Source organism: Felis catus, chromosome D1, assembly GCF_018350175.1.
Source record: "Felis catus isolate Fca126 chromosome D1, F.catus_Fca126_mat1.0, whole genome shotgun sequence".
In the NCBI taxonomy this organism is placed as follows: domain Eukaryota; kingdom Metazoa; phylum Chordata; class Mammalia; order Carnivora; family Felidae; genus Felis; species Felis catus.
This window is the reverse complement of record NC_058377.1, coordinates 95,765,561-95,777,619: the sequence shown is the minus strand read 5'-3', so window position 1 is coordinate 95,777,619 and position 12,059 is coordinate 95,765,561. Positions and strand designations below refer to the sequence as shown.

Genomic DNA, 12,059 nt, shown 5'->3' with positions numbered 1-12,059 from the left:
TGTTGACTGTAAGTAGTAACTGTTCAGTTTTAAAATTGACTTTTTAAAAAGGTTATTGTGATGGTGTGTTTTCTCTGCCAAAAAAGTAATTTTTTCATTTGTATCTATGGAATGGTATGGTATCAAATGTAGAATTTATATTCAGTAATAAAACATTCCTAGTTATACATTAACTAGTAGGAATTAAAGAACAAAGCTTAACAGAACTTCTCTATAATGTCTGTAAGGTAGCTGTAATTCATACAAACTTCTAAGGACCTCATATAAGGCCAGAGCAGGTTGATAAGGCCAGAAAGAGAATCTTCAAGCTTTCAATTTATATAAATTCCTGGAGGCTTGACCACTAAATTGAAGTGGTCAGAATGGCCTCCGGTAGATGAGCTTCATTTAACTAAACAGAGTTCTGTGTTGCTCATCTTTGTAGCACTCTTAGAGAGAGTGCTTATGTGGTCTGTGTAAACAGCAGCCCTGAAGCACCTTCAACGGCATGATTGTCTTCTTAATGATTTCACCAATTCTGTAACTCTATCTCTAGTTTTAAAAACTTTTAAGTTCAACAACTACCAATTTTTTGTTCTGCCTAAGAGGCTTGTGAAGTCACCCAGTATGGACGGCAATAAACACCAGCCTAAGTGAGCCTTACTTTTCGTGCATGGTCATCTGGCATTTTGGCTTTCAGATCCATGCGGACCTCTAATTCTTTGACTAAGTAGGACAGAGTCTGGCTTTTTCTGAAGTCAGTTATGGAACAGTCAGGGGTTTGGGCCTCTTCTTCTGAAGAATAATCATCACTGTTGAGTTCGTGGATCCTGGCACAAGAAAAAGGAACAAGATTCATATTTTCAAAGTTTGGGTGATTTCAAGATAAAGACTTAACCTTTCAAGTCCAAGGATGGTGCTCTCAAAGAACTGCCAGATGACAATCATGCAGAATCAAGTGCTTTGCCAAATCCATCAGCACTTGCCTGAGTCCTTTGTTTTCCGGAGGCAGAAAATACGTTGGCAATTCCCCACCAATAGGGACTCTCGGATAACTTTCTACACAATCTGCTCTTTTAGGCCACAGAATATGCTGTTTGTCCTAATGAAGAGAGAAAGTTCTCATAAATTTCTTTGGATTCAGTATTTCAACAGGCTAAATAAACTTTCAAAAGAACATAAATATACTAGGATAGTTTGAACAATTTAGTATTTTAAGATAATCGTAGACACAGTGGTAGACTGTAAAATTCTTTATATTGAAGAGTGTTGGTCTTAAGACTGGTTCAGGGTTGGGCTAAGTCAGCTGAGCCCGATGAGATACAAGGAGAGGCTTGCTTGGGGCTTCTGGGAAAGAAAAGCTGGTCTAAGTCTCTTAGCCACATAGGAGCAAAGAACATGTTACTTCAGTTGCTGCTGGCTGTCACCTCATGACCATGAGGAAGACAAGCTTTAGGATGAAACCAATACTATGGATGGTAAATTGTAAGGGAAAGAAATGGGTAATTGATGATATCACTGGGCTGAACCAACCAAAGTTTGCTCTAATCTATGGACATCCTATAATATGAGGCGTATTATCTTTTAAGCCAATTTGAAATAGAGTTTATGATTTGTAACTGAAAGCATATATAAGCTTATAAAACTGGCACAGAAAACTACTTCCCCTGAACTAAGACCTTTTCTTTGCCAATGCCAAAGTTTAACAATTTTTTGATTTGTAAAATGTTCATTTTTCTAAATATAAATAACATACATCAGAGGCTTACTAAACTTATATCTGTTTTTTTTAATGTTTATTTATTTTTCAGAGAGAGTGAGCGCACAAGTGGGGGAGGGGGCAGAGAGAGAGGGGGACAGAGGATCTGCAGGCTCTGTGCTCAAACTCATGAACCTTGAGATCATGACCTGAGCTGAAGTCCAATGCTTAACTGAGTCACCAGGCATCCCACTAAACTTAAATCTTGAAGCTATGAAACTCTGGAGAATTTGTATTACATATAACTAAATCTAAGTGGTCATATTGTTAGAACAAAAACCTGATTAAATTCGGAAAATTAAATAGTGAATAAAAAAATATATGGTATCTGTCCTCAGATTATTTATTTCTTAGCTAGCTTAGAAAGACACTTATTGACTTATTACCTATATCATCTGGCAGAATGTAAGCTCCAGCAAAGAGCTTGTGTACTGTATTCATAGTCCCAACCTGACACACAGTTGGGAGCTTGATACAAGAATGCTGATTAAAAACTGAAATACAGGGGCACCAGGGTGGCTCAGTCAGTTGAGCATCCCACTCTTGATTTCGGCTCAGGTCATAATCCCAGGGTCGTGGGATTGAGTCCTGCATTGGCTTCTGCACTGAGCACGGAGCTTGCTTAAGATTCTCTCTCTCTCTATCTCTCTCTCTCTCTCTCTCTCTCCCCCTCCCTCCATCTGTCTCTCTCCCTTTCTACCCCTCTCCCATGCTCATGCTGTCTCTCTCTCCCTAAAAAATAAAAAAAATTTTTTTTAAAGTGAAATACAGTTGACTCTTGAATAACAGGTTTGAACTATGCAGGTATATTTACACGTGGATTTTTTTGATAAATGCAGCGCAAGTATTAAAACTGTATTTTCTCTTCCTCATGACTTTCTTAATCTTTTTTCTCTCACTTACTTTATTGTAAGAATATAGTATATAATACTTACAACAAAAAAATACATGTTAATCTACTGTTTATGTTGTCAGTACGGCTTTAGTCAACAGTAGACTGTCAGTACTTAAGTTGTGGGGGAATCAAAAGTTATACACAGATTTTTGACTGCATGGGGGTTTGGCCCCTTTAGCCCCCATGTTGTTTGAGGGTCAACTGTATATGTCAGCATATACTTAGGTCAAATTTAGAAACTTTCTAGGGTTGGTAATTATACTCAGAACCCAAAGTTTTAAACTAAAATCAGGGTGTCTATATGCCCCATTTGATTGGAAGAAGACCTCAAGACATACCCTGTGTCTTGCTAAACTGCTACCTAGCAGAATGACTTCTGTTTAATAGAAGTTTAATAAGTGTTTGTGGAACTAAGCTGAACAGTGATAGGGACCATATTAATCAATGAAGGTGAGGGTCACAGCTTTAAAAAATCTTGTCTGAGAAAACTCCTTTATCATTCTCTTACCCTATATGCATCAGAATCCCTGCCCCAGATCCAGAGAATGGAATGGGCTACAGGAGAAGACTTGACCAAATCACTGATATCACTCTGATTTGCCTGAACATCAAAATTCACAGACATCATACTGGAGGTTGATGAATCCTCGCCAAACTAGAAAATATAAAGAACAGTTCAATCAAATTGGAAGCAGGAAAGAAGTTGTGACTAAGATTTAACCTAACCCAAAATATTAGTGAATACTCAAACCCAGTAGGAAATCTGAAAGTAGGTTAGTATCAAAGCAATCAGATGTTTATATTTTCAGAACTAGGTCCCAACACCATTCTCTTAGAAAATGCATAGTTAGCGATTCTCAATCAACTATGCCCTTGGGATATGAGGAAAATGGCATGGATTCTTTACTTCCCTTCTTTATTGTCCCATTACTTCCTTTTCATGATTTAGTCTCTTTTAGGTTTAATGATGAGCTTATTATCTAGAGGTTTGGCTCATTATTCCCCTCCCCTACCTAGACTAAAATGATTGCTACTCTATAAAATTCGTGTGCTGTGGTAGAAACAACGGAACTTAAAAAAGGGCTCAAGAGTTTAATATAGCTATGATTTAGGCATTATAACTATTACACAATCAACTCCAAATATAAATAGTCTTCCTCCAAACCAAGGTAAATCAATGTTTGATATTCTTACAGGATACCACAGCTTCTGTTTATTTCTAAAACCTTGTTAGATAAGAAAATGGGACCAGTATGGGAGGGAGTAGAAAAGAATGGATTCTTTCACTATATAGTGGAGATGTAACCTATGGATATATAAAACTGAACGCTACACTGGTACAGGGGAGTCTTCCAATGGTATGTCCCCAAAGTTACCTGGGTTTTAGTCTATTTCATTTATAAATATTCCCTTTTTCCCCCTTAAAATAATGCTTGGATTCAAGGCTGGGAGCTATAATCTCAGAGGTGTAAGTCTTATCGTCCTTTGAAAATAAAACCTGGGATACTGCTAGCACCTACTTGACAAATCACAGGAAGCTTGTGGTCCCTATACTACTTCTCCCCTAAATGGCCTCTTAATTTTTGCTTCTTTTTTTCAATGAGGTCTGGAGTTTTTCAGATTAAAGTGTATTAATTCTTCACAGTTTGTCTTCCCCTAGAAGCTGTTTTAATCTTTTAATTATTTAACTGCTTCTCTCTGGAAATTCCTAGATCTATGATTAAAGACATGATAAGATTTTGATAGGATAAGATAACGTGTTACTTTATTCCCAACATCCTTGTGGATGATACTTGGAACTCTGGTTGTGTTTGCTATCTATAACAGCACCAATTAGATGCTATTTGGAATCATTATAATTATGTATTATTTTTTCCCAATTAGATAGGCTAGGATTGTATGTGTGTGTATGACTACACATATATGTATGCATATAAGTACACATATACGTATGGATATACATAGAAACAGAAACAGAAAGAGAAAACACACATGCATGTAGAAATACGGCTTAATAAAAATTTTCTATTGATAATGGTCATTTTGTTAAAGTTTTTAGTTGAAGCAACATAACTGGACTGATGACTTCAGGAAAGACCACAGCTACTCTTTCCCAAATTTTAAATTACTGGTATTACTCCAATAAGTTAAATGGGGGAGATGAAGGCTTTGAGTTAAATACTAATAACAATCCAATGAAGCTCTCATGGTAAAGGAGAAAAGAAATAAAGACACATGAACAGACATTACAGCTAGTACTTGGGGGATCTGGAAATGTCATGCATGAAGCAAATGAGTATTATCTATAAAATCTGACTTCATAAACATACTCAAACCTTAAATTATTCACAAATTTTCAGGATCGAATATACAAGGAATCAAGCGTTGGGGGAAGCAATATTACTCTTAGATATGCAAAGTTATAAGAACTAGAAGAGACCAAGAAAAAGACCTGAACATAGTCCACATTTTCAAAAATGTCTCCACGATGGTAGCGCACAGGTTGGTCCCACTGGCAGTGTAAACTATGCTGCTGGTTGACCAGCCGGCATATCTGATGATTTCCTGGAATAAGAAAGGAAATTACCATTGTGGAGAAAGATCAGCAATGCCAACATGGTTTCCTCAGTCTAAGCCATTTGGTTTCAGAGCCTGGTAGAGTACCTACACAGGGTGTGCTTACACAGGGAAACTGATGGTTAACTAAATTAAATCATTCTAAAGAAGGGTGTTTCTCCACCTGTAAAAACAAAGGGGCTAAATCACCAAAGTGTCTTGTGGCAATTACATTCTATGGCTGTAAAATCATTAATTGCACTGTTTTAAGGGACTTTTGCCATCTCTCTGGAGACAGTCTGCTTTATCTACTTCATATTTTTGTTTTAAATTTACATGTTTAAGAGCTCTGGTTGTATTGCAGTACAGAGCAAGCAGTAAATAACCCCAAGGACTGAACATACTCCTTACACGCAAAAAAGCAAAGAAAACTTGTTAGATGGACTGTATAATGGACTTTAAATGGTCACAGCTAAGGTTTAAAGATTAAGAGGCCTCCCAGATCAACATATTTATCAAGGGAGAAGTATATAATATAAGGGATTCTATTAATTTATTCTTTGGTGTCTAGCTGTTAGATCTACTCCCAATGGGTTTTATCAGAAATGAGACATTCTTGGGGCGCCTGGGTGGCGTAGTCGGTTAAGCGTCCGACTTCAGCCAGGTCACGATCTCACGGTCCGTGAGTTCAAGCCCCACGTCGGGCTCTGTGCTGATGGCTCAGAGCCTGGAGCCTGTTTCCGATTCTGTGTCTCCCTCTCTCTCTGCCCCTCGCCCATTCATGCTCTGTCTCTCTCTGTCCCAAAAATAAATAAACATTGAAAAAAAAATTAAAAAAAAAAAAAAAGAAATGAGACATTCTGGATATAACCAAGTCACTGATATCCTGTCAACCCAAGTGCCCTTAAGACAGTGGATCTATTGGGTCATGGGCTTTAAGAAGTTTTTGTTTTGTTTTGTGTTTTAATAATTCTTATTTTTTTAAGTTTGTTTATTTATTTATATATATATTTATTTATTTAGAGAGACACCATGCATGCGGACACACGCAGGCATGAGCGTTCATGGGGGAGGGGCAGGGCAGAGAGAGATAGGGGGAGAGAGAATCCCAAGCAGGCTCCGCACAGTTAGTACAGAGCCTGATGAGGGACTCAAAATCACAAACCCTGAGATCATGACCTGAGCCGAAATCAAGAGTTGGATGCTCAACCGACTGAACCACCTAGGTGCCCCTGGACTCTAAGAAGTTTTAATAAAATCTATATGCCCTCTTCCCAGGGGGGGAAAAAAAAATTGTGCACACACACATTACTGCATATAATTTTGGGGAGGATTTAGAACCTCCTGAAACTAACCAGGTTAAGAATTCCTGCTTGAGACAAATACCAGTCTAAAATCTTTTCAAATAAAATACTTGTTTTTAAGGGAGCAAGAAAATAAGAGTTAGTTTGTGTTGGCTGGAGTGTGTGGATGCTTTGTTTCTAGGGTGTGTCTGGCTTGTGTTTACTTGATATATGGCCCGGGCCACATTACTCACAGTGTTTTCAGACCAGCAGCAACAGGCATCCAATAGGAGGAGCTTGTTAGAAATACAGAATCTTCAGTCCTACCTCAGACCTACTGATCAGAACTTGCATTTCAAAAAGATCTCCAAGAGACTGGCATGCACTTGGCCAAACAACTGTTGTTAAGACTTCTAGGATGTAAAAAGTTTTTTACAATAAAACGTGCATTTTAAAAAAGCTAGAGACCAGCTTTTTTAGAAACCAGCTCCCCAGGTCTGTTGGTGTACCCACTATGAGGACTCACTTTTAAGACTGAGGGGAATCGTAAACCACAACTTTATACTACTTTAAGGCTACACAAAATTTATGAACGTAGAATATGCTGGAAGTGAACTTCCTAACCTGTCTTCAATGATTTGGAATCAATACTTACCTAATTGTGCCTCTTTTGCCATCTGTGTCTCATGGATGATATTTCTTAAGATTTGCTCCTCCTGAATCAGCTTATGTTTCTCTAGGATCTCCTGCTGTCTCAAGTAGTGGTCATGCTGTTTTTGGTATTCTTTCAACTCATTCAGTGTTCGCTGGAGGGATCTTAACATTTTCAACACCAGGAAAAAATTATAGAGCTTTAAAATTGAATTTTTAAACACACTTACTGCATAGATTTTGTGGTCATCAGCAATGATTACTATTTTCCTTAAAAAATTTTTTTTTCCTTTTAACCTACAACCACTGTACCACAAGTTCAAAATAATGGGGTAAAATAAACCTGTCGTTTGTTAACTTGGGGGTAAAAAAGATGGATGCAAAATTCTTCCCCTTAAGTACAACTATCCTGACTTTAAATGGTGTGTTGGGATGGTTCAGGTACCCAAAAGATATAAAACAATATACTATAACATTTTACATCTCAACAACTATTTGCCTCCACAAAGTGTGTGTTAGTTCCACTGACATTCAAAGCCTCCCTTACCATCTTTTCTTTTGATTCTGCGTAAAGACAAGGTTAACAGAAAAGGCCAACAGTACCTAGCCCTTGAACTCTAGCTCCCTGGGTTTGTGATTTTGGGAAAAACCATAGAAGCCTGGCTTAGAAAGGAATATTTTCTACCACCTGGTATCAATAGATCAGCTGCCTGATTATTTTTAGCCATAAAATCCTTTCTACCTATTACATTGTAACATATGGAGATTTAGGAGCTGTACAGACTGTGCTTACACAGAGAACCAATTCACTCAGCCAGGACAAGTTCTGATCAGGTGTAACAGAAGTCAGGTATAAACAAGTAAGTGGTCATTCCTTCCTTTTCACCACATTATGCTTTAAATTGACTGGGAAATAACCAAATACAGTAATCTAAGAAGTTCCAAATGTCCATTTAGTTCTCTGATAATCAAAGTAGCCTCAATGTTCTCTTTCATAAGAGAAGAACAATTCACTTTGAGTTATGTGAAGTTTCCTAACTGGCCCTACTATTTATGGAATCAAATACATTTTTAAAATTAAACATACTGCAAGGGCCAACTACAACAGAATTTCATTACTGTACAATTTATAGAAATCTGATTAAAATATGCACCAAATAATGTTTCTCAACATCACTTAACTAACTTAACAGTAACCCAACAAGGCAGCTAAAGGGGAGAAAGATCAAATATAGCACATGCAAGTGATTTTACTGACAATGCATTCTATGGAAATGAAAACATAATAGAGTTAGTGTTCAAGAGCACCCCAATCCATCTGACTTCATAAAAGCAATCGATGGTCAGAAGTGTAAAGATCTAAAATGACAGAATTTACGGCAAAGATTCTCTAGTTCCTGGAATCCATGCTATTAAAGACACCTCTGAATTGTGCTGAGCTTCCTATACCTAGAGAAAAGGGACAGGACTAGCAGTAATGAAGAGGTTTTTCTTAATTCTAATGAACAAATTAACATTGACATCACCCTACACAGGTCTAACTTAGGGCTTCAGGGAAATTGTCTTTTCCAATTACCTATGTTGAGCTTCCAATTTCTGCTCGAGTTTTTGCTGACACAGGACAGCATGCTTCCTCTTTATAGCTTGCTCAAACCCAGGTTTGGCTTGCAAAGCATGGTCATAACAGAGCACTGAGTGGTTATACTCCCCCAGCATCTGAAGAGACAAAAACAAACACACACACACACACACACACACACACACACACACACACACACACACACACAAGGAAAAACGTCAGCCACGGCCTGGCTGCATCTGTCCAAATCTCCTAATGATTTATGAGCTCACACTTACATCTTACTCTACAATGAACGTTATTTTTGATCAGTGACCAAATCTACAACATAAGGTATGGTATAAGATAACTAGAAAGTATAACTAGCTTAAGAGGTGCACTCTGCAGGAATTTAATATTACTATCAATTTAATTATTTTTCTTTTTTGTCAAGAGGCTAAGACAATTATGATACATTATTGTGTTGAGGTTTTTCATCCTGATTTCTTCATTTCCATTCCCTTTTTCTTGTTCAGACCAAAAGAGGAAGGAAAAAAGGTAATTTTTAACTGGAAATAAATTATTTAAAAAAGAAAGGAAATGAGCAACTGGTTTGGCTCATGAAAACAAAAACGTTGTATTTACTGCGTATATGTTTCCCAAAGTATAATAGCTGGTGAAGAAGTCACTGTCATCCAGAGCTGCATGGACCACAACAGCAGCATCTGCAGAGAAGTGAGCTCTGTGCAGAACATTTGCCAAGTTGACCAGGGCAATGTCTTTATTGTGCCTAAAAGAGAAGGAGAGGCGTAATTAGACGTTAGGAAAGAAGCATGTGCTCTATATGATTACATAATTCCTTGACAAGGGAAAATTACATCTGAAGTTATTGAACTTAACTTTGAGTATACCGATAGATGGAGAAAATAACTTAAGAAAATCATACTGTTTCATTTTTACATAACTGATGGTGCTTATTCAATCTGATAGCTACAAATTTTGCCACAAAAATAAGGTCTTGCAGACATTTTATGATTTTAAAAATGAAATATGGCCTTTTGTAGCAACGTGGATGGAACTGGAGAGTGTGATGCTAAGTGAAATAAGCCATACAGAGAAAGACAGATACCATATGGTTTCACTCTTATGTGGACCCTGAGAAACTTAACAGGAACCCATGGGGGAGGGGAAGGAAAAAAAAAACAGGTTAGAGTGGGAGAGAGCCAAAGCATAAGAGACTCTTAAAAACTGAGAACAAACTGAGGGTTGATGGGGGGTGGGAGGGAGGAGAGGGTGGGTGATGGGTATTGAGGAGGGCACCTTTTGGGATGAGCACTGGGTGTTGTATGGAAACCAATTTGTCAATAAATTTCATAAAAAAAAATTTAAAAAAAATTAAAAAAATTAAAAAAATATATATATATTTAGGGCTTATTATTTGTTTTGAGAAAAATTTAATTTATGCTAATTCCTCCAAGCAAGTTTCTTATATTCAAGTCTCAAGTGAATCAGAGCGTGTCTATATTATATATTTTTTCCTTAATGGAAATTAGAAGAACATTATTAAACTTTGCATTTTGAACTCTGAACAAATAATGTATTTGAACTTTGAGCTTTTTGACACTGGTCTTTTTTTTTTTTTTTTGTGATGGGACTAAATTCTTTGAACAGGGATAGAGGAGAGTGTTAAGTACAAAAGAATGCTTCTTCATACTGTTTTCTTATGCATTGTTTCTTTAACAGTCCTGAGTTATGTGGAGACTCAGGCAGTCCAGAAAGGGAGAAACCTTACCTGGAAGAGAAGTGAAGTGCTCGCATGGCACATTCCACTACCTGATATGGCTCATTCTTTATTCTCCAGTAAAATGAAGCCATGTTATACAGTACCCATGAGGAAGAATTCTAGAGATGAAACAAATAAAATGACAATCAAACACAACTCGACACACTTTCTTCGACTTAGAATGTTCAAAGTGAGCACCTTTACTATTCTGTCTCTTCTGAAACTTCATATGAAGAAGAACATGACATTACAGCAGTGATAAAGCAGGGGACAAAGGACAAATAAACTACACCTGCCAAAAAAGCCTCCTGATCATCATCAAGAGCAAAGTGCATTAAGGTGTCATCTCCACAGAGAGACTATTCAACTCCAAATTATCACTCCAAGGGGTGAATTATGCTGAAAGCCCGCCAACCGGCCCCAACTTGTTGGTTCCTATTTCAGGATTTCAGAAGTTAGGACCTAACCTACTTAGAAATGCCAGTTGTTCTAATGTGAAATTCCTAAAGTTAACAAATTTAATATCTGAATGAAGGTACATATGTAAGCAAATGACAAGCTTATGCTTTTGTAAAAGATGAATTTTTTTTTAAAGATTTTTTATTTTCAAGTAATGTCTACATCCAATGCGGGGCTTGAACCCACAGTCACAAGATCAAGAGTCACATGCTTTACCAATTGAGCCAGCCAGGTGCCCCTTTTATTTCGTTCTTTAGTCATGTGTGTTCACAATGTAATGCAAACCAATACTGCTAAAAAATTATGTCTTCAGTACAGAGTAATAAGTGGATCAGTTACTGAAGTTAAACAGAAATTCCGATTCCTTCTGTGGCTTGGATTTTCGTCTCATAACATATCCTAAATTTTAACATCACAGAGGTCAAAATACTATACTGGACCACTACAAACAATTCAGTGTAAATAAGTTTAAGCCCATGTAGAGAAAATTCAAACTCAGCAGTGCAAAACAGTCAAATTAAGTTTTTTAAAACAGTCATAAAGTTTAAGATAAACAGAAACATACATATGACACCCATTGTTTAATATCTTTAATATATAAAGAGGTCCTAAGAAATCTAAAAAGAAAGACAAAAATGCATGAGAAAATGGGCCAAAAACATGAACAGACAATTCGGAAATAGGAAACAATGGCTAATAATCAAAGAATAGAAATAAAAGAGACACAAATTTTCCTTTTACAAATTAGCACAGATTAAATAGAATGCCAACACTCACGGTTGGCTACACTGTATAATAACTTCAGATATTAACTGTAGAAAAGTTAGGTAAGTACAGCATTTCTGAGGGACAGTATGACAACATTTATATAAAGGGCCTTAAAAATATGATTACACTTTGATGCCCAAAATTCCACTATTAAAATTTTATTTTATGAAAATAAGTGTTTTAACTATAAAGGTGCATAAAAATAAAGATCCAGAAGATTTTATTATAAAACACTAATTAACTGAGGTTTTTTTCATTCTCTTTTATAGACTTTTATAAACTCTGAATTTTTTTTATAATGACAAATTGTTTTCTTTTAAAAATAGTTATTTAAAAAGTAGTTGTTTTTGCGGTGCCTGTGTGGCTCA

At 36.7% G+C, this 12,059-nt stretch overlaps 1 protein-coding gene across 4 annotated transcripts in view; it reads right to left on the bottom strand.

The window, feature by feature from the left end:
- The window catches only part of TTC17 (tetratricopeptide repeat domain 17), a 126,968-nt gene that overhangs the window by 83,085 nt on the left and 31,824 nt on the right, over positions 1-12,059 (bottom strand). For all 4 annotated transcript variants that reach the window (XM_006937212.5, XM_003993184.6, XM_045039155.1 and 1 more), the window contains exons 6-13: positions 10,474-10,583; positions 9,327-9,471; positions 8,700-8,839; positions 7,128-7,288; positions 5,086-5,198; positions 3,142-3,288; positions 966-1,081; positions 644-809 (exon numbers count right to left, since the gene is read on the bottom strand). In XM_006937212.5, the coding sequence (XP_006937274.1) occupies positions 644-809; positions 966-1,081; positions 3,142-3,288; positions 5,086-5,198; positions 7,128-7,288; positions 8,700-8,839; positions 9,327-9,471; positions 10,474-10,583 (1,098 nt within the window). The remainder of the gene's footprint in view (positions 1-643; positions 810-965; positions 1,082-3,141; positions 3,289-5,085; positions 5,199-7,127; positions 7,289-8,699; positions 8,840-9,326; positions 9,472-10,473; positions 10,584-12,059) is intronic.